The sequence below is a fragment of the Cynocephalus volans genome, chromosome 3, assembly GCF_027409185.1.
Source record: "Cynocephalus volans isolate mCynVol1 chromosome 3, mCynVol1.pri, whole genome shotgun sequence".
Lineage (NCBI taxonomy): Eukaryota > Metazoa > Chordata > Mammalia > Dermoptera > Cynocephalidae > Cynocephalus > Cynocephalus volans.
The window spans coordinates 27,309,663-27,332,954 of record NC_084462.1 but is presented as its reverse complement, the minus strand read 5'-3'; the positions used below and the strand labels follow the sequence as shown (position 1 = coordinate 27,332,954).

The 23,292-nt window shown below is 43.7% G+C and overlaps 1 protein-coding gene across 2 annotated transcripts in view; it reads right to left on the bottom strand.

Moving 5' to 3' along the window:
- Nucleotides 1–23,292, bottom strand: part of HIP1 (huntingtin interacting protein 1) — a 160,101-nt gene that overhangs the window by 40,519 nt on the left and 96,290 nt on the right. For both annotated transcript variants that reach the window (XM_063089744.1, XM_063089743.1), the window contains exons 2-4: nucleotides 14,577–14,640; nucleotides 5,864–6,006; nucleotides 5,565–5,621 (exon numbers count right to left, since the gene is read on the bottom strand). In XM_063089744.1, coding sequence (XP_062945814.1) covers nucleotides 5,565–5,621; nucleotides 5,864–6,006; nucleotides 14,577–14,640 — 264 coding nt within the window. The remainder of the gene's footprint in view (nucleotides 1–5,564; nucleotides 5,622–5,863; nucleotides 6,007–14,576; nucleotides 14,641–23,292) is intronic.

The window sequence follows — 23,292 nt, the reverse complement described above, 5'->3', positions numbered from 1 at the left end:
AAATCAACCAATTACAACTATTAAAAAGCAATGACAGCCAAGCTGGGGCCACTAGAGCTCAGGGGAAGAGGAGGGGAGACCTACAGAGTGTATGGAGGCTGGAGAAGCCACGATGAAAGAAAGAACCACTCCAACCGTTTTGAGTCCCAGCCACTTCCAGGCTGGAGCTGCTGAGAGCATGGAGCCAGCAAAAGCTGCAGCTGTGTCCTTTGGATGGAGTTGCTTGGAGGCAGCAGGGGAGAAGAGGGACTTGGTGGCCTCCAGGCCAGCAAGACCACTAATAGGATTCCCGTGGACCTGAATAGGAGCAAGGAACCACAACAGCTGAAAAAAAGGAGCCTCTCAGAGGCCAGTGAGTCACTGCAAAGGACTGGTGTACAGCCTGTCCCATGGGAAGTGTTTGGAGCATGGGCAGTGTAGGAAACGGGCCCACCAAGGACAGCTGATCTGCCCCCCGATCAGGGAAGGACCACTCAGAGGAGACTGGTCAGGAATATAGACTTGCATGAGGTGCAGTTTGATGAAAAGACTCAGGTCCAGACCAGAGTTTTTACACAACCCAGGTGCAGTGGATTTCACTAAACCTGTAAGAACCTATAAAGTCAACCGTTAAATGCTGAGCTGCAGAAAAAGCCTTCCCTAGGGAATCAGCAGCAAAGCAGCAATTTAGCTCAACCACACAGCTCAAGTGCTGGTTCCCACAGGAAGTTCCCCCACTTTAGAAGTAAGCAAAGGACAACAAATTAGTTCTAGCACAGAGTTTAAGTGGTGGGAACAGCAAATAATCCAACACAGAACTGAGAGAAAAAACGGAATACCCACAACCAGAGACAAAGTCTGATATTAACTAGTAAAGGTCTCATTTCACCAAAGAACACCTATAACACCTAGAAAGACTGGAAGTCCCCTGGCCTACCAAGCCAGAAAGGGAGGACAACCAGGCACACTGCCAGCACCACGGGGCCTACCCAGGGTCCTGAGGCATGGGTCTGGGGACCAGACCCCCTCCCACAACCAGGCACACCACCATTGCCATCACCAACTAGTTAAGGAGCATACCAAAAACATCACCTCCATGTGGGTGGCCTACCACGGCCACCACAATAACCACGGCTGCCCCAAAAGTGGCTAGATCTACAACCATTGTGTAGCTGGTCCGCCAGCCACTGAAGTGCATTGACACAAGGAGAGCCACCAGCAGAGACCAAAGAAAAGAGCATGTCTCTCTCCACAAAGCCCATTCCAAAGTGGCAGAAGAAACATCTGCTCTACGATAATATTGGGGGACCTGAACACACCTCTCAGCATTGGACAGATCATCTAGGCAATAATTGAACACAGTAACCATTACTCTTTCAAAAGAGAGATGAAATCTTGGGTAATTAGACGGGGGAGAGGGGGATGGGGAAAGATTGGACAAGGGGCATAAAGAATAAGTATGATTTGCAATAATATATATGCTAGTAATATTGATTTGATCAACATATGTCAACATTGAACCCCCCAAAAATGTATAATCAATTATGATTCAATATAAATAAACTAATTAATAAATAATGTTTCCACGAACATTCTGACAGCATGACCTTTTGTATAAACACGAGGACTTCCTTAGGATAAATTCTGCACAAGCCTTCTTACTTAAGAATTTTGTCTCCTACTCTTTACAATCATAGTCTAGTTAAGGGCTATTTCCTTCTTTCTGTCTATCTAAGCACAGTAAACACCTCCTCCAGATGGGCTCCAAGAGACTAAGAGCACCTACAGTATCACACATGGGATGGGCACTTGAAAGGGGACCAATCCTAGCTGGTGAAGAAAGACCCTTCCCATGGGGTCTGCCCATGCAGCCAGGTCCCCAGCTGTCCTGGTGCCTCGGAAGGAGCCACATTAGCAGAATGATACTAATGACTCCCAGTTATCTACAAAAAAGGAGGGAGATGGGACACGAAGAACCCTTCAACTCATAGCTGTGGATCCCACGAGTTTTGACTTCTACATTTCTTTTAAGTGTGTCTATACCTTCGAGGGTAGAATAAAGGATCCACATCGAAACATGCCTGAAAGGGCACCAAAGGGGGTAAGTAATCAGAGGAGTTTAAAAACATTAATGCCAGAGATGGCAGTATTTTCATAATGTTATTACAAAATTTGTTTTCTCAAAACAAATCATGTTTTACTGATTTTTATGAAATACTTATTCATTACATAAAAATCAGAAAGTACTGAAAAGTAGAAAAAGGAGAAAAAATATTCTATCAAAGACAACTATAGTTAACATGAAATGCACAAGGATCAAGAAGTAAAAGACGATCCTGACTTCCAGAAACTCTTAGTCAAAGGGAAGAGACAGAACCACCCAGGAAGAAATACCTAAAGGAATTACATTTTGGATAACAAGGCAGGTGAGGTACCTGGGTTGACCTTCCCACTGAAAGCTACTAAAAATATCGAGTAAAATATTAAAAGTTTCTTTTTGAAGGCCTTATTGAGTTAACAAGAGAGTAAGGAATCCTCGGGCCAGGAACTGAGTGAACACAGACGCTCAGATGACTGGAATGCTGGGGTGAGAGGGTAGGAGGGAGACGGGGGTGGCCACACCAGGTGAACCTGAGCTTTGATCTTTTGGAACGGGTGGTGAAGAAGAGGCTGGGCTCTGGCCTGCCCAAGTTGAGGGGTCTAGTGGAGGAGATGTGGTACAGGAGGAGCAAGGGTAAACTGAAAATAATACACACACTGGCACTCCTGTACTGAGGAAATCCTCCCTGAGGACTGTAAAGCAGATCTATGGCCTCAAACCACTGTTGTAATCTGAAGGACGGAAAAACTGCTGCAGAGAACCAGACGCATGAGCCAGTCTTCGAGGGGATCTGCCCAGAATTCACAAATCCTTAAGCAGAGAATTTAATTTAGAGAGATCTCAGAGGAAGCCAATGCCAACTCTCTGGAGGAACCTGCCTTCATACAGACTCCAGAGAATTCTGACAAATAAGATTCCAAACAAAATGAGCAGCTCACAGTAAAAAATAACTAAGCACAAAAGGAAACTGCGTAGCATGAGCAAGAATCACCAAAAATGACAGGTGGCAAAAACAGATCTCAAAAGACTTTAGGTAATGGAAAGATAAAAAGTGGCATTTAAAATGACTATGTTTGGGCCGAGCCCGTGGCGCACTCGGTAGAGTGCTGCGCTGGGAGCGCGGCGACGCTCCCGCCGCGGGTTCGGATCCTATATAAGAATGACCGGTGCACTCACTGGCTGAGTGCCGGTCATGAAAAAACAACAAATAAATAAAATAAAATCTATAAAATAAAATAAAATAAAATAAAATAAAATAAAATGACTATGTTTAATATATCTAAACAAATAAGAGATCGTTTGAAAACATATGCAGGATATAAGAAATTATAAAAAAATATCAAGCAGATTTGAAAAAAAACGCTTCAAGAAATAAAAAATGTACTAAAATTAAAAACCTTATGCAGAGTATTAACAACAGATTAGACCAGCTGGAGAGGGAACAAGAGGACTGAAAGCTGGCTCTGATGAAGTTATCCAGGATGCAACAGAGAAAATTGGCAGAAAAAGTCCAAAATAGTGGTTTAGAGACATGGGGGATAGAGCAAGAAAGTCTGACACATTTCTAACCAAAGTCTCAGAAAGAAAGGACAGAATGGAGCAAAGGTAATGTTTGTAGTGACAATGGGAGTTTTCCCTAACTGATAAAAGATATCAGTTAATCTCTTAACTCAGAAATTTAAGAAATCCAGACAATCTAAAATAAATTCACTCCTAGACACATTCTAAGATTTTAAAAATGGTCAGAGAAAAAACACAGATTAGCTTCAAAGGAGCAACTGCTAGTCTCATGGCTGACTTCATGAAAATAACAGAAACCAGAGTCAGTGGAAAGATAAGTGGAATAATATCCTCCACGTGCTGGGAGAAAACAACTGTCACCTTAGACTTCTAAACCCAGAGAAAATAACTTCCATGAATGAGGTTGAAATAAAGACATTCTCAAACAAGCAAACATGATGTTTGCTACCAGCAGACTCTCAATAAAGGAAATTCTACAAGAAATAATTCAGGCAGAAACAAAGTGATCCCAGATGTAAGGTTTGAGAAGAGCAAAGAATAAAACATTTAAAACAAAACAATATCTTACAGGATTTAAGGAGAGAAACATAACCAAAACTAAAATACATGACAATAATAACATATAACTTGAGGGGTGAATGGAATTAAAATATTCTAAGGTCTCTGTGTTATTGTATCATACAGGAAACAGATAAAAATATGAAATTTAGACCTTAATAAACTAAGGAAGCATTTTGTAATTAATAGAAAGCATACCAAAAAATTTAAACAGTAGAATTTTTTTTTAAACCTCCCAACTAGTCATTAGAAAAAAGTAGAATGAGAAAAAAATACCCAATCAATCCAAAAGAAGCAAGAAATGAAAGAAATAGAACCAGAACAAATGGGACAAACAGAAAGCACAAAATAAGATGGGAAATGCAAATCTAAACATATCATGCATTATAATAAATGTAAATAGACTAAATGCCCAGTTAAAAGGCAAAGACTGCCATCTTGAATAAAAAACAAAAACAAAACCACCCACAACTGAATGCTATTTACAAGTGATAATTCTAAATCTTAAGAATATAGGAAAATTGAAAGTAAAAAGAAGGAGAAAAATATTTATACCAGGCAAATTCTAATAAGAAGGAAAAAGACCTAAGCTTTACGTGTTATAGGGAAAGCTTTCTATCTAGCATGCAGTTGGGAGATTAGGGGACAACTTTGAGCTTTGTTCAGGTAACTAGCCTTGTGACTTTAGGACAAGCTGCTTCCCTCTCTAGGCCTGTATCTCTTCAACTATGGTGGGTAGATTGGACTACATAATTGCTAACATTTTGTGAGTACAAACAGATACAGGTAGGACTTTGAGGGAAAAGGCTAAAGTAATAGTTTTCAACTGGTGGGGGTAAAAGGGCATACAGAATCAACCAGAGAAGATTCCTCAAAATGAAGATTACTCCTCCTTCCTACACACACCATTGGACATCAGAATCTAGAGGGATTTGGGTGTGTGTACAGAAACACTCTTTTCAACTGATTCTGATATTGCCATCTACCTCCTCCCTCATTCTAAAGCACTTAGAATCTCTAGACAGGAAAGAAAAGGCACTAGCATTAAGAATTGGGAATGCTAATTCTCAATGTACCGTGACCCAATGGGACCAGTGGAAAGGAGAAGTAGGCACTGTAACAACATCTCTGCTGAGAGATCACAATGCCCAGACAACTTTGTGACATGAAGTTCCATTGGCAGGAGCTCCCAGGCCCTGGAACTTTTCTGCAGCTTCCAGAGACACCAGGTAAGACTATGGATATTAAGGTACTATTTGGGGGCATCCTTAGTCCCTCCCTGATGCTCATGAGAGAAATCCTGGACAAGATGAAAGAGATGAATTTGTTCCATTCCACTCATTGTTCTGTGGCCTCTGGAGAAGGAGGAGGAGCAGGTGGCCCCTGGGCACATCTCCAAACTCACCCACATCCTGCTCATGTCGCTCAGTTCATTTTTGTATCTCAGAGAGTCCTTCAGGACCTGGAAAGGGAAGAGAAAGCCTATGAGAACAGAAGGGGAGGCAAGAGGACAGTAAATGCTGGGCCTGGCTGGGGAGGAGAGGCTGACTGGGGAGAGGTATTCTCACCTCTAATCAGTAACCAAAAGGCCAGGTGAAGGGGGCAGTATGGGAGTGGACAGCAGCCTTTGGGGCCCAAGGCCTCACACTTTCCCCACATGGGTCCCTGGCCCCTGGGCCCCCCCCTGCAGCTTTAAGAACTCACGTTTGGGTGTCCATCCCGGAGGAGTTTGTGGAACACATGGCAGAACTTCCAGCAGAGCACCGCGTTGCTAGAGAGAGGCAGTCGGTTGACAACAGACCAAAAGGTCTGAGCCCCTTTCTCATGGTGGGTGCCCAGTATGCACGGTGAAGGGGGAGTCATGGAAAACAAAGACATGGGCACTGCCTGGGGCCACTGGGGAGGGTTGAGCACTTGTGCAGGACACGGTGGCACTACCTTGGAGGGGGCACCCCCCATAGCTAAGACACCATAGATCTGAACATTGATTCTGGCAACTTTTTGGCAGATGGCAATAAAATGTCTTGTTCTAATAAAATCCATTTTATGAGACTGTTTCCTCAGAGATAGAAGTGTCTTGAGAGAGGGGTGTCTTGTTTGCACAAGTGGTCCTGGTTTGCCCTCTCCCTGGGTATGCTGAGTTGGTGAGGGGCCCTTGGGGAATGACCACAGCTAGTATTTCACCATAGAAAGTTCTTTCTTATCCATTATCAAAAGCACGGGCAGGCTTCAGCTCTTCATCAAGTGCCTGGCACCTGAAGGGGACCCTGCACGTTGACTACTGACCTTCCTGGCTCCTCTTCCAGGCAGTATCTCCAATGCCTCTCCATCTAGCCAGCCCTGCTCTTGCCTTGAAAGCAGCAGCATTTGCCTAAAATGCCCTTTACAGAAACTTAAAATGACTCCAATACCCCACCTCTTCCAGAAACCTTCCTGGCCTCGTTCAGGGGTGCTTCATCTCCCAATACCTCGAACTCCCTGTATGTGGGATCCAGGGGCCACTTTTCTCCAGATCCAATTCCAAACATACCCACTCCCTGCAGCACGTGCCTCGGTCGGCATGGAATAACGTCCGTCTGGCCTCATGTGATTTCCAGTTTAGCGCTCCAGATCCCAGCCATTAGTGAGCCCTTTCTGGAGCGACTGGAGGATTTCCACATGTCTTTTGTAACTGTTTGCTTAAACAGGCCTCACAGATCCAGTCACTAGGCACCATCAATTATAAGTACAGCTCTTTACTTGGAACTTTAGGCTCAGAAAGAAGCCCAGTGTCACTCAGGGCAGAAAGACTTGCCTCAGGTCAGAAATGAAATGACTCATCCAGAATACATGTTGTTTTGTTTCTGGGCTGAAAGGTACCGTAAAGTTCCCTCCTTCAATGAAATTTTCATTTTGAGAGCGGTTGACCCACTTTTAGGTCTGGAAGTGGAAGTCAGCTTTCAGTCTTGAAGTGATTTCTCAAATATCTAAAGCATCTAAAGCATGGCCCCTTCAGAGAAAAAGAAAGCAACGGGGAGTGACGGGCAGCTCCCCACCCTGGTGCAGGCTGACTTCTCGAGGTTATTTTCCGGAGAGCAGGTGCCTAAACAGAAGTCAGATCTGGTACACAGCCAGCTAGGCACCAACTGAAAGAGACAAGGAAATCTTTCTATTGTTCTCTGATTTTATAAACATTATGATGCCCCCAATTATGTGTCAGGCACTGTAAAAGGCATGCAGTGAGAAAAATAAGAAAATAAGAAAGAAAAGTAAGACTTAGTCTCAGGCACTCCTGGAATGGATACCATGGTGGGGGACCAAGCTGCTCATCACTCAGGCATCGTAATAAATGAATGTCTGCACAGCATTCCTGAAGTCAGACTTCCTAATGCTTATTCAGCTGGTATCTAAAATTGCTGGATAAAAGACCTGATAAAGAATAAGTGTTTTCAACGGAGAGTTTAACCAGCAGGCTTGTCGAAGTTGAAGAGAGAACCTCTGAACTTGAAGATGGGCTGTTTGAAATAACACAAGCAGACAAAAAGAAAGAAAAAAGAATCAAGGACATTGAAGAAAATCTGAGAGAGATATCAGACAACCTTAAGCACTCAAATATCCAAGTCATGGGTATTCCAGAAGGGGAGGAAAATGGAGATTCCATTGAAAACATATTCAAAAAAATAGTGGCAGAAAACTTCCCAGGTATAGGAAAAATCACAGATCTTCAGATCCAGGAAGCTCAACGATCTCCAAACGTATTCAACCCAAAAAGGCCTTCTCCAAGACATGTCATAGTCAAATTGGCAAAACTCAGAGACAAAGAGAGAATCTTAAAAGCTGCAAGAGAGAAGCATCAAATCACCTATAAGGGAGCCCCAATCAGGCTAACATCAGACTTTTCATCACAAACCCTAAAAGCCAGAAAGGAATGGGATGATATTTTCAAAATACTAAAAGACAAAGATTGCCAGCCAAGAATACTCTACCCTGCAAGGTTATCCTTCCGAAATGAAGGGCAAATAGTATATTTCTCAGACAAACAAAAACTGCAGGAGTTCACTACCACAAGACCACCCTTACAAGAAATCCTCAAGGGAGTACTGGGTTTGGTTCCTGAAAAATAACTACCACTGCCATAAAAACCCAAGAAAAATCTAAACCCGCTAGTATAATAAAAATGGCATTCATGAAGAGAAAACAAGCAAACAAAAACACTATCTACAACCTAAAGAACCAACAAACACAGAAACCAAACAGTAAATCAGAAAGCAAGGAACAAAAGACACCTAAGACAACCAAACAACCAATAAAATGCTAGGAATAAATCAACACCTTTCAATAACAACTCTTAATGTAAAAGGCTTAAATTCCCCAATCAAAAGACACAGACTGGCTGACTGGATCAAAAAGGAAGACCCAACTATATGCTGCCTACAAGAGACCCACCTCACCCATAAAGATTCACATAGACTAAGAGTGAAAGGATGGAAAAAGATTTACCATGCAAACAGAAAAGAAAAACGAGCTGGAGTAGCTATTCTTATATCTGACAAAATAGACTTTAAACTAAAAACCATAAAAAGAGACAATGAGGGACACTACTTAATGATAAAAGGACTGATCCATCAAGAAGACACAACCATCATAAATATGTACGCACCCAATGTTGGAGCAGCCAGATTTATAAAACAAACTCTATTAGACCTAAAGAAGGAAATAGACACTAATACCATAATAGCAGGGGACCTGAACACCCCACTGTCAATATTAGACAGATCATCTAGGCAAAGAATCAGTAGAGAAACACAAGATCTAAACAAGACTCTAGACCAATTGGAATTGGCAGATATCTACAGAACATTCCACCCAACAACCTCAGAATATTCATTCTTCTCATCAGCACATGGATCATTCTCCAGGATAGATCACATATTAGGTCACAAATCAAGTCTCAATAAATTCAAAAAAATTGGAATTATCCCATGTATCTTCTCAGACCACAATGGATTAAAACTAGAAATTAATAACAAACGAAACTCTGGAAACTATACAAACACATGGAAATTAAACAGCATTCTACTTAATGACATATGGGTCCAAGAAGAAATCAAGCAGGAAATCAAAAAATTTATTGAAACTAATGAAAACGATGATACATCATACCAAAACCTGTGGGATACTGCAAAAGCAGTATTGAGGGGGAAATTTATTGCATTAAACGCTCACTTCAGAAGAATGGAAAGATGGCAAGTGAACAGCCTAACACTTCACCTTAAAGAACTAGAAAAACAAGAACAATCCAAACCTAAAGTTAGCAGACGGAAGGAAATCATTAAGACCAGAGCAGAACTGAATGAAATTGAAAACCAAAAAACAATTCAAAAGATCAACGAATCAAAAAGTTGGTTTTTTGAAAAGATAAATAAAATTGACAAACCATTAGCATGGCTAACAAAAAAAAGAAGAGAGAAGACTCAAATAACCAAAATTAGAAATGAAAAAGGCGATATTACAACTGATTCATCTGAAATACAAGGAATCATTCGAGACTACTATAAACAACTATACGCCAACAAATTTGAAAATCTGGAGGAAATGGATAAATTTCTGGACACACACAAGCTCCCAAAACTGAACCATGAAGACGTAGAAAATTTGAACAGACCAATAACAATAAAGGAGATTGAAGCTGTTATCAGAAGGCTCCCAACAAAGAAAAGCCCAGGACCAGATGGATTCACAGCAGAATTTTACCAAACATTCAAAGAGGAATTGACACCGATTCTTTACAAACTATTCCAAAAGATTGAAACGGACGCAAATCTCCCAAACTCATTCTATGAAGCAAACATCATCCTGATACCAAAACCGGGTAAAGATATAACCAAAAAAGAAAACTACAGGCCGATATCCTTGATAAATATAGATGCAAAAATCCTCACTAAAATACTAGCAAACAGAATACAGTAACACATACGTAAAATTATTCATCACAGTCAAGTGGGATTCATCCCAGGGATGCAAGATTGGTTCAACATACGCAAATCAATAAATGTGATACACCATATTAATAAACTCAAACACAAGGACCATATGATCATCTCTATAGATGCTGAAAAAGCATTTGATAAAGTTCAGCACTCATTCATGACAAAGACCCTCTATAAGTTAGGTATAGAGGGAAAGTATCTCAACATAATTAAAGCCATATATGCCAAACCCACTGCCAATATCATCCTGAATGGGGAAAAGCTGAAAGCTTTTCCTTTAAGAACAGGAACTAGACAAGGATGCCCACTCTCACCATTCCTATTCAACATAGTGTTGGAAGTACTAGCCAGAGCAATCAGAGAAGAGAAGGAAATAAAGGGCACCCAGATTGGAAAAGATGAAGTCAAAATGTCCCTGTTTGCAGATGACATGATCCTATATATCGAACAGCCTAAAACCTCTACAAAAAAACTCTTGGAATTGATAAATGATTTCAGCACAGTAGCAGGATACAAAATCAACACACAAAAATCAGTAGCATTTCTTTTCTCCAATAGTGAACATGCAGAACGAGAAATCAAGAAAGCCTGCCCATTTACAATAGCCACCAAAAAAATAAAATACTTAGGAATTGAGTTAACCAAGGAGGTGAAAAATCTCTATAATGAGAACTACAAACCACCGCTGAGAGAAATTAGAGAGGATACAAGAAGATGGAAAGATATCCCATGCTCTTGGATTGGAAGAATCAACATAGTGAAAATATCCATACTACCCAAAGTGATATACAAATTCAATGCAATCCCCATCAAAATTCCAAAGACATTTTTCTCAGAAATGGAAAAAACTATCCAGACATTTATATGGAATAATAAAAGACCACGCATAGCCAAAGCAATGCTGAGCAAAAAAAATAAAGCTGGAGGCATAACACTACCTGACTTTAAGCTATACTACAAAGCTATAATAACCAAAACAGTATGGTACTGGCATAAAAACAGACACACTGACCAATGGAATAGAATAGAGAATCCAGAAATCAACCCACACACTTACTTCCATCTGATCTTTGACAAAGGCACCAAGCCTATTCACTGGGGAAGGGACTGCCTATTCAGCAAATGGTGCTGGGATAACTGGATATCCATATGCAGGAGAATGAAACTAGATCCATACCTCTCACCGTATACTAAAATCAGCTCAAAATGGATTAAGGATTTAAATATACACCCTGAAACAATAAAACTTCTTAAAGAAAACATAGGAGAAACACTTCAGGAAATAGGACTGGGCACAGACTTCATGAATACGACCCCAAAAGCACGGGCAACCAAAGGAAAAATAAACAAATGGGATTATATCAAACTAAAAAGCTTCTGCACAGCAAAAGAAACAATTAAAAGAGTTAAAAGACAACCAACAGAGTGGGAGAAAATATTTGCAAAATATACATCTGACAAAGGATTAATATCCAGAATATATAAGGAACTCAAACAACTTTACAAGAAGAAAACAAGCAACCCAATTAAAAAATGGGCAAAAGAGCTAAGTAGGCATTTCTCTAAGGAAGATATACAAATGGCCAACAGACATATGAAAAAATGCTCAACATCACTCAGCATCCGGGAAATGCAAATCAAAACCACACTGAGATACCATCTAACCCCAGTTAGGATGGCTAAAATCCAAAAGACTCTGAAAGATAAATGCTGGCGAGGTTGAGGAGAAAAAGGAACTCTCATACATTGTTGGTGGGACTGCAAAATGGTGCAGCCTCTATGGAAAACGGTATGGAGGTTCCTCAAACAATCGCAGATAGATCTACCATACGACCCAGCTATCCCACTGTTGGGAATATACCCAGAGGAATGGAAATCATCAAGTCGAAGGTATGCCTGTTCCCCAATGTTTATCGCAGCACTCTTTACAATAGCCAAGATTTGGAACCAGCCCAAATGCCCATCATCAGATGAGTGGATACGGAAAATGTGGTACATCTACACAATGGAATACTACTCAGCAATAAAAATGAATGAAATACTGCCATTTGCAACAACATGGATGGACCTCGAGAGAATTATATTAAGTGAAACAAGTCAGGCACAGAAAGAGAACTACCAGATGTTCTCACTTATTGGTGGGAGCTAAAAATTAATATATAAATTCACACACACACACACACAAAAAAAAATGGGGGGGGGAAGAAGATATAACAACCACAATTACTTGAAGTTGATATGACAAGCAAACAGAAAGGACATTGTTGGGGGGCAGGAGGGAGAAGGGAGGGAGGTTTTGGTGATGGGGAGCAATAATCAGCCACAATGTATATTGACAAAATAAAATTTAAAAAAAAATAAATAAAATAAAATAAAATGATATAACAAGAAAAAAAAAAATAAAAATGAAATCTTAACTTGCTTAAAAAAAAAAAAAAAAAGAATAAGTGTTTTCTGATATCTTTAACCAGGCATTTAAAATCCCACTGTATGGAGCTGATCATCTTTTCAATATTCATCCACCACTCAGAAATTGTGAATCAAAGAGACTCACAGAATGTAAGAGCTGGAATATTCAATCTTTTAAATCTTTGGCCAACTCTTTCATTTAAGAGAAAACTGAGCTTAGGCCACGAGGCCCCATTCCAGGTCTCAGAGTGAGCCAGAGCTCCAGAGGCAGATTCTGCAATCTCCTTCCAGTGCCCCTTCCTGCATCCCAGGTAGCCTGCCCTAAAGAAAATGACGTGGCCCTGCCGCTGCAGGCCTGGCCTCTGTGCACCAATCCCCCACCCAGAAGAGCACACCCGCCTATGACAACCGTCTCTCTCTTACTCTTTATCTCACATCAGACTGATCACCAATTCTTAGCAGGCAGGGGTCAGGACTAATTCCCTCTGAGAAAATCAACAGGGCCACTTAAAATAAAGGCTTTTCTTGGTTTGTTTTTATTCATGGCAAGGGTGATGCAGTAAAGGAAGGGGACTGTGCCTTTCTAAGGGAAAAAGAGCAAGATGTGGCTAGGCTCACTATCGGCTGGGCTTCTGGGTTACCCTGGAGAGAGTCTGTGTGCCCCCAGCCCCCCAGCAAAGCCCTAATTCTAACCAAAGCATCTCCCACTAAAGGCAAGCTGGGGGGCTTGGGGAAGGGCTTTCCAGCCACCAGTTAGTTCCCTGACCAACTCTGAGGATCCTGTCTTCTCCCCTCTGGCACACATTGAACCCACTCACGGGGCAGATCTTATTCTCATCACTGAGCCCCTGTCTCGGCTTAAGGCCAACCGGCTTAAGGCTGCTTAAAGACTTTTCTGCTTTGCTTTCATGCTCAGAAAAGGGAAAATGTTCATGCTCCTAGGGGTGGTCAGTGTGGCCCTGTGGGCAATGCACAGGGCCTTGAGGGCTTTGATAACACAGGAGAAAAGCCCTCCTGAGCTCCAAGGAGATACAGTCATCTCCTCTTATCTGAGATTTCAGTTACCTTCAGTCAACTGCGGTTTGAAAATATTAAATGAAAAATTCCAGAAATAAACAATTCATAAATTTTAAATTGTGTGCTGTTCTGAGTAGCATGATGAGCTCTTGCACCGTCCACTCCATCCTGCCCGGGACGTGAATCCTCCCTTTGTCCAATGCATTCATGCTGTGGTTGCTACCACCCCTTAGTCACTTAGTAGTCATCTCAGTGATCAGACCAGCTGTCTCCATATTGTGATGCTTGTGTGCAAGTCACCCTTACTTTACTTAAAAATGGCCCCAAAGTGAAAGAGTAGTGATGCTGGAATATTCTTTAATTGATTATAAGAATATTCCATATTCGATTATAAGAATTATAAGATTATAAGAATAATTATAAGAATAATTCGATTATAAGAATATTTCAGCATCACTACTCTTTAGTTATTGTTTTAGTTACTATTGTTAATCTCTTACTGTTTTTAAGTTATAAATTAAACTTTATCATAGGTGTGTACATATAGGAAAAAAACGTAGTCTGTATAGGGCTCAGTACTACACATGCTTTCAGGAATCAGCTGCGGGTGTTGGAAAATATCCCTCATGGATAACGAGGGACTACTGCATTTCAAAGGGAAGTAACTTTTTTGTTATTGTTTAATTTTGGACTTTCAGATTAAGGAAAGTAACTTCTAAAGACTTCGAGGTTCTGCAAAGCTTAAGTCCTTGAGGAGAAGAAAGGAGCCAGATTCTTTGGTGAGTTGAAAGGATGGGACTTCATGACCACTTTGGTTCCCTCTGCCCTGACAGTCTGGGGTCTCTGAAGCCAGCGCTCTCTGAGAACCTGCTGCTGCCAACCCAAGCTGCTCAAACCTGCAGGGGCCTGGTCCCTGTGGGCTTCCCCTTCCTGAAGCCAAGCAAGGTAGCCTCGCCCTGACCTCAGTCCCAAGGATTAGACCCCCTGCGGGTTGGTCTTCCAAGCGACATCCAAAAGGATATTTCTGGCGTGTTTTTCCTTCACAGCCACTTCCTGTGTATTAATGGCCTTATTGATGCTGACAGTCTGAAAAACAAGAGGGAGGGAGGGGGAAGAGGAGGAGGAAATGAATAAGCCTCTGAGAGTGGCCGAGACCCTCCCAGACACCCCGCTGCTTTCTCCTCCCTCAATGGTCCTCTCAGACCCCCTGGTGGCCAGCTGGGGGCAGAGGTGGGCAGCGCTCCCAGGACAGCTGGCCTGGGCTGTCCTAAGGAGCGGCTTTGCTGCTCGGCATTGGCTGTGCCCAGCTGCTGTGCCCTCCTACCACTCATTCCCCTGGCACAACAACATGGCAATCAAAGCCCGCACAAAGACATGCTTTTCATCCCCCAGGGAAACATTATTTCTCCAGGAGCAGGAAGAGGCGCGGAGCCCAGGGAGCCACTGTGGTCCGAGACCATCCACATCCAGCTGCCCCCTCCCACCTCCAAACCTTCCATGGAGCCTTCCCTGGCTGGGCAGGGCCACAGTGGCCGCTCCAGGCTCTGTTTCCCCACTCCTGGGCATCTTCCAACTCCCAAGTGAATTCCCTTTTACTTCTTTAATTGCACCAAAGGACATTAAAAACTTCATGCCTTTTCAGTTGTTTTAAAAATCACAACTTTCTTTTACTTTAGCAAAACGTATAGGAATCTAATTTATACAAACACAGAAATGGAATCATATCATGTAGGCTGTTTTCTTAAGTACAGGTTTTTCCTTTCTCTGTTTTGCTTTCTTCCCTTTCAGAAACTTTATTTTATCCCTAACCCATGTTAACAACCTGCTATATATCCTACACACACACACACACCCCCAAGGAGTTAATTGTGCTGTTGTTCTATAAAAATGAGATTGGCACATACAGACTTTTCTACATCTTGCTTTTCTCACTTGAAAATATCTCATGGGAAATTCTCCAACTTTAGTTTACTCTTTAAAACTCTAGTTCATTCTTTAAAAACACAACATACTATTCCATGGTGTGGGTGGACATGGTTTATACAAGCATTCCTGTATCAGTAGGCAACTTACTTCCAGTTTTTTTACCACTGTAAACTATTTTAGTAAACACTCATACTTATATCCTTATTAACTGATGCTTTTATTTTCAAGGGACAGATTGCTAGGAGTGAGATTACTGGATCAAAGTGGGTTTTTTAAAAACCTCTCATTATGGAAAAGTCCAAACATATAAAAACATAAAGACTAGTCTAATATGCCCTCATACAGTTCCCAGAATCAACCATTATGAACTTGTGGGTAAACATGTTTCCTCTGGACTAGGGGACAGCAGACATTTTCTCTAATGAGCCAGTTACTAACGTTTCAGGCACTATAGGCCACATGTCTCCACCATAACTATTCAACGCTGTCACTGAACACTCAGTGGATACTTAAACAGATGAGCACAGCCGTATTCCAATAAACATTTCCAAAACCAAGTTGTGGGCTGCTTTTGGCTCGTGGCTGTGGTTTGCCAACCCCCACTCTATACCACCAGTTTCTGACCCCTCACTCCCCGTTTACTAGTAAATATTTCAGAATGAACCTTTTAAAAAAAGACTCCTTAAAACTGAACCACAATACTATTATAACACCAAAATTATGGTTGCACCGTGCTTTGTAAAAAGGGCCTAGCAATTCCCATTTCTACTGACAATGCACAAACACACCCCTACCAACAGCAGGGGTTATCGCTTCTTTAAATTTCTCTGGTTGTATGGGTGTAGTGACTTTTCATCATTACTTTAATTTGTATTTCCCTGACAGATAGTGAGTTTGGGTATTTTCTTACATGTCCTCATAGCTGTTGATTGCTTTACATGGTTAAGTACACCCACTTTATCTCTTTATAGCTTCTGGGTTACTTAAGGTCTCTCATACCTCTGGATTATGCTGGTAGACTCTTATTTTCTTCTAAGTGTTTTACTGTTTGTTTTTTACACTTGAGTCTTTATTTGGAATAGATACATGTGGTTTATATAACTGTTTGGATGTGTTCTGAAATTCACTTTTCCACGTATTTTTTTATCTCCCCACCAGACTCAACTTTTTAACAGTACAAGCTCTGTTGTAGATTGAATTGTGTTCCTCGCTGCCCCCACCCCCAACAAGATATGTTCAAGTTCAAACTCCCCAGTATGTAAGAACGTGACTTATTTGGAAATTGGGCATTTGCAGATGTGACTAGTTAAGATGAGGTCATACTGTGTTAGGGCATGCTCCCTAATGTATTAGGACTAGTGTCCCTATAAGAAGGCCATGGGAAGACACAGGGACAGAGGCACAGAGACACGCAGGGAAGATGCATGGTGGAGACAGAGGCAGAGACTGGAGTGATGTATCTACAAGCGAAGGAATACAAGGTTCACCAGCCACCACCAGAAGCTAGGAAGAGGTAAGGAAGAACTAGTCTCTAGAGCCTTCAGAGGGAGCATGGCCTTGGACACCTTGGCACCTTGATTTTGGAACTGTCACCTCGAGAACTGTATGAAAATATTTCTGTTTTAAGCCACCCAGCATGTGGTAATTTGTTGCGGCAGCTCCAGGCAGCTAACACAGGGCACTTTCCCATTAGACTGGGTCCTCCCCAAGGACAGAAACAACCCTGCAGTACCCCCTCTACAGCACACAATACAGGGCTCCACTGAGCACAGCTGTGGGCCGGGCAGGGGGAGGGTATGACCAGCCAAGAAGGAATCTTAGGTAAGCGATGTGGTAAGAAAGAGGTGAGAAGTTTATTCTTAAAAACCTCTCAATGAAGCAGTATAAACAATGCTCCTTGGCTCACGATGGGGTTACATCCCAACGAACCTGTCATAAGTTGAAAATATCCTAAGTCAAAAATGCATTTAGTATTCTTAACTTACCCAACATCATAGCTGAGCCTGGCCTGCCTTAAACATGCTCAGAACACAGAACTACAGTTGGGCAAAATCATCCACCACAAAACCTATTTTACAATAAAGCATTGAATATCTCATGTAACTTATTGAATGCTGTACTGAAAGTGAAAAACAGAATGGTTGTATGGGTACTCATGGTATGGTTTCTACTGAATGCAGATATCTTTTGCACCACCGTAAAGTCAAAAAATCTTAAGTTGAACCATCATAAGTTGGGGACCATCTGTACTTGTCTCCTGCGGAGACCCATCGCTTACAGCTCCCTCTTGATATGTCCTTCCCTGGACCTTGTTCCTCAGCGCCTACTTCCAAGACTGCCCCATGCCATTCATTCTCTTGCCTGCAGATTTTTTCAGGTGAATTACAGTGGTTTAAACCATGCTCTTGCCCTGGCTCCAGGACAATGACGGGCTTCTGGCTGCAGACAGAGCTCTGGGCAAAGGCACCACATTTACTGAGTCCTTAAAAGGTTGCCTGCAGTCTGTAAGGTATTATAAGGAACATAAAAACGTTAAAAGGACAGCAAGAAATCCAAATCCAGTAAGGTACTGAACTGGATGTGGTCAAGTTCTAGGGACTTGGAAGAGCCAGTCAGGCCATGAGGTAGAAGAGAAAACCACACAGCTACAAACTTCTTCAGGGCCTTGAGGGAGGACCTGCATGAGATTTAGTTTTACTCCACAAATATTTGTTCAGATCGCCTGACCAATAAATAGCCCAAGGTTGTGGTCATTATGAGCCTTGTGTGCAAAAAATAAAAAGAACCTTCAAACTCCCTTAAGCAACATAAAGTAACATACCATGAGTTTGTAACTAGATTTTGTGTGGGCTGGCCGTGGCTCACTCGGGGGAGTGCGGTGCTGATAACACCAAGGCCACAGGTTCAGATCCTATATAGGGATGGCCGGTTTGCTCACTGGCTGAGCGTGGTGCTGACAACACCAAGCCAAGGGTTAAGATCCCCTTACCAGTCATCTTAAAACAAAAAACAAAAAACTATAGATTGTGTGTGTGTGTGTGTAACTGAAAACTGGGAAAGTTCTGTGCCATAAAATGTTGAAAGGAGGGAAAAATCCCTTTAAACCAAGTGCTGTTCAGGGAAGACTTGTTAGAGGAAGATAAGGATAAGCTGTCCCAGGCACTGCTCCCTGCAGTTTACCCACTTCTCTCATTTACGCCTCATGCAAACTCTGCGGGCACTTAGGACTTGCTCAGAAGGGCTGAGAAACTTGCCCAAGGGCATACTACTTGGTTTCAAGCCCTGAACCGAACCACTGTGACAGCTCTGTATGCTGGAAAGGCTTGCAGGGGGCTGGGTCCAGGTCATAGACTGGGGGGACAGGCCTTCCAGGCCAAGGAAGCACAAGGAGGAAAGGAGCAGAGTGGAAGGGCTGGAGCATGCGGACAGGAGGGCAGCGTGCGTGCAAGGGGGACAAAGGGGGTGTCGCCAGAAAGGGGGTGAAGCCAGGTGTGCAAGGCCAGTGGGCTTCTGGGCAGGCAAGAAGGGATGGCAGGTGCTGGGGGAAAGTGGGCCAGCAGTGGTGAGACCTGGTGTTGGTGGAGCCTGCGGGGAGGGAATTGAGGGGAGAAACTGTTTAATAGCACAGAAGTGCAGGGATGAAGGCCTCAACCAGAACAATGAGAGTGAAGATGGAAAGAAGACCATGTGAGGTGGGCTGTAAAAGGAACTTCAATGGGACCAGCAAACAGGAGCTCCCGGTTACAGGGACACAGCAGAGGGAAGCATCAACTAGTCATCAAAGATACTGCAGAGACTCTGAAGCTGGGGGTAGGGGGACAGTGGCAGGGGCTTCAGGCTGTGGGGACACTGTAGGCAAGGACTGAAAGAACAAGGAGCAATGAGGCCAGGAGGTTTTCACATTAGAAATAGCCATTTTTCACAGAAAAAAACTTTTAAAAAAGTGAACTAGCAGTAGCTGTGGTTATAATCATCAAGACAAGAGCAGCTACGGGTGCTGACTACCAGGCCCTGGGCTAAGCATTTTCTATGACCTATCTCACTGAAGTCTTGTAACTCTGCAACTGACCAGCAGGTGAGAAATAGTACTAATCATCTCCATGTTGAAATTCAGGCTTAGAAAGCCTAAGTGAATTGCCCAAGGCCACTCCATCAGCCACGGGCAGATCTGGGATCCCAGCAGTGTGGCTCCACAGCTCAGGTTCTCGATCAGTCTTGGCACTAGACATGGCTCTCTATACCACAGAGACACAGAATCAAAATCCAAACAATTTCCACAAACTGGAAAAACTTCATAAGATGAAACCCAGGAGGTATAAAAGAAATTTCCTATTTTAGTTCTAGTTCACTGGCACAGGGGAGATGTGACTCAAAGTGGCGCCTGTGAAAGTGACTTAGGCATTTTATTTGGCTGCTAACTTAATATAAGCCACATTTTGATGTGCTCAATGAAAATGCAAGTCTGATCTCTCTGGATACATTAAAAGGAGTATAGTGTTCAGAATGAGGGAGGGTATGGTTCCAATTCTCTACTCAGATCAGGGAACATATGTAAAGCACTACTCAGTTTTAGGCTTTAAATAGTACAGTATGAAGGAAACTAACAAACTAGACCATTTTTAAAAGACAGTGACCTGGATTGGGATGTACCTGGGACCTGAAGAAAACTTGGGAGAACATCCATATTCTGAAGAATAGTCATGTGGAAGGAGGAATAATTCCAGAAGATCAAACCTAGACCAAGGGGTAGAAGTGAGGGAAACAGCTTCTGGATAAACTTAAAGCTGTCTCATGAAAGAGAATTCCTTACTATGAGATGCAAGCAGGCCGAGGTGAGGTGACCTTTACTCCAGGTTATTATGAAGAAGATTGATAGGTGTTATAACAACAAAGTCAAGGGTTTAGATCCCTGGACTGGCCAGCCACACACACACACACACACACACACACACACACACACACACACACACACACACACACACACACACACACACACACACACACACACACACACACACACTCTCTCTCTCTCTCTCTCTCTCTCTCTCTCTCTCTCTCTCTCTCTCTCTCTCTCTCTCTCTCTCTCTCTCTCTCTTACTCTCTCTCTCTCTCTGATAGGCTCAGGTTGGATTAGATGACTTCTAGGTCCCTTCCAATTTTTAGACTTTGTAAACGCCCATCAGATGGTAGAGGGCCCTGGATGTCAAGGCAGGAAATCGTGATCTGATGGACACTGGGGATTTACAGAAGGCTCTTGAGCAGGGGAGGGACCTGATAAAAGCAACCGTCCATTCTCCTAAATGAGGAGTTACTTCTTCAGTGCTCTGACTAAGGAAGTGTGGAATTCCCTGGGAGTCACTGCCTTCCAGTACGAGTTCAATACAACTGACAAGGTCCTAGCCTAACACTGGGTTATGGAAAGAAGTTTCTTCCTAAACCACCAGCTACAAGGCATCTGCAAGCCCTGCTTGCCCTTGCCAGGACTCCCCCAGACCCTTTTCTTGCAGCTTTGATAGGCCCCAAAAGCTCTTTAACTGCAGTTAATGTGCCCAAAGTTCTCCAAGCAACACTTTGGCACAGTAGACATACCTGAGAGGCAGATTCCATCCATACACAGTAGACGTACCAGAGAAGCAGAGTCCCACCCATGGTTGCAGTCTCTCTGCCCGGTTTCTGTGGCAAGGCTTCGTGGAGCTCAGAGGCATAGAGGCAGGGCTGAGCCTCAGCATTCTGGGCTCTTTAAGGCAAACTGTGGGTCCCCAAGACACCGAGAGGTTTCAGGACAGAAGTTCCCCACTAGGACCAGTTTCCTATTGCTTCCATAATACTTTGTGCCTGGGATGCCTTCTCTCCGCCCATCCTACGTCATACAGGCCTCGTCTTCTTTCCACATCCCAAACCCTGCCCCATCTTCAGAGCACAGACCAAATTTACTAGGCTACTCAGGCCAACAATTTATTTTCCTTTCTTTGTCTTGTGAATTCCTATTTCTCTTAATGTGTTTGGCACTTGGTATATTGTCTTCCCTCCCAACCTAGATTAAACTCCTGAGGGCAGAGACCCTGCCTTCTCCTTCCCTGTGGGCCTGCAGTCACCAAGGCAGCGCACAGAGTGGAGTCTAAATAAATCATTATGACTGATCACTTTCTAGCAATGCCCCCCACTAAAGAGCACCGGGAACATGATTTTACTGAGAAAACCGACTCCCTTTCCCTCCCACCGAGACTCTGAAGGAAACCACTGTGCTCTAAACTGATTCTGGCCCATCCACACGCCAATGCCAGGGGGCCCCTCCCAGGGCAGAGGGTGGGAATTTGGGGGCTCAATGTCTCACCTCTGGAGGGGGATCTGGGTCAGACAACATCCTCTGAGAACAGGCTGTTCTCCACAATTCCCTGGAGTCACCTGGGACCTAAGACCACGCAGTGTCTCCCTTGAAAGAGCAGCATTGGACACCACTTCCTGACCCAGCTGGTCCTTGTGTCCCAAGCTGATTCCAGAGAGCCAATTACCAGCAAGCTCCACAGGAAGGGCGACTTTCTCTCAGCCTCTCCTCCTCCCGCCCCACCCTCCCCATCCTCTGCTCCCTTAGGACGGCCCAGCCAGGCAGCAGCCAATGGGAGGACTTCAGGCCTTGCTTCTGTAGACGCAGGGCCTGAACCCAGCCTGCAGGGGCCAGCTGAGCACTGTCCGGTCATGCACGTAGCCCTAGACAGGGCCTAGCATTCTGCTGGCTCACAGAGTATCCATGGCTGGGGCAGGCGTAGAGGATGGGCCCTGGGTAGGGGTGGGCAGACCTGAAGCAAGGGGCCAGAGAGGACCCCCATGGAGGCTAGGAGAAGGGGGACAGGACAGTGGGAGAAAAGGAGGTCAGAGAAAAGGAATGAAACAAGCATGAGGGGAAGGAGGTGATTGTTCAGGAGATGGCACGGGGGACCACAGTGCCAGCTCACCTTGTCCGCTTGTGATACACAGACCAGGGAAGGGGTCCAGTGAACCGCTGAGATTTGATCTGAGCTCTTATCCTTCCCCCACCCCAGCCTGCATTCCTGCAAGGGCTTCCAGCATCCATGAACCAAACTCATCCCACTCAGGGCTGAGAGCATCTTCCCCAAGTGCCTGTTCCTGAGACACAAGGCAGAGAGGGGTCCCCTGCGCCATCAGCCCCATCTGCGGAGTAACAAGGCTGGCGATGGGGGAGGGTAGAGTGAGACACCTGGGGGAGAGATGGGACACAAAAGCATGCTGTGGCAGGTCACGGTGCAGGCAGAGGCAGCTCAGATTAACAGCTGGGGCCTCAAGCCTGAGCTAGGATGACGGAGAGTCCAGAACTGAGAGGTCACATGAGCCTCGGACAAGGGAGGGGACATGTGAGGCACAGACGGCCAAACACAGCATCCTGCCGTGGGTGCCTTCATACTCCGAGAGATGGCTCTGCTCTTAGCTGGCACACTTGGAATCTGGTGTCTGACATCAATTCTTTTTAATTCTTCTCTTGGTCAGAAATAATAATAACAGAGGAGTTGTCACTGTTGTCACCAAATTAGGGGCATCAGCAGCAGCAGTCACAGAGCCTCACTTGAGCCCCTGCCTCCTACCAGGCACCGCATCTAAAATTTGCTTCTGATGCTTCTGTGGGCCCTGGAGGGCAGGTTATCTGAGCCCCTGCTTTCCAAGTGGCACAGGCAGCAAGAAGTGGAGCATGAATCCACACCCTGGGGCGTCTGAGAACATCCCCTCTCCTCACACTGTGCCTCCTTCTGTAGCTTCCAGCAGCCCAACACAAACCTATCAGTGTCTTCCACCTGTCTG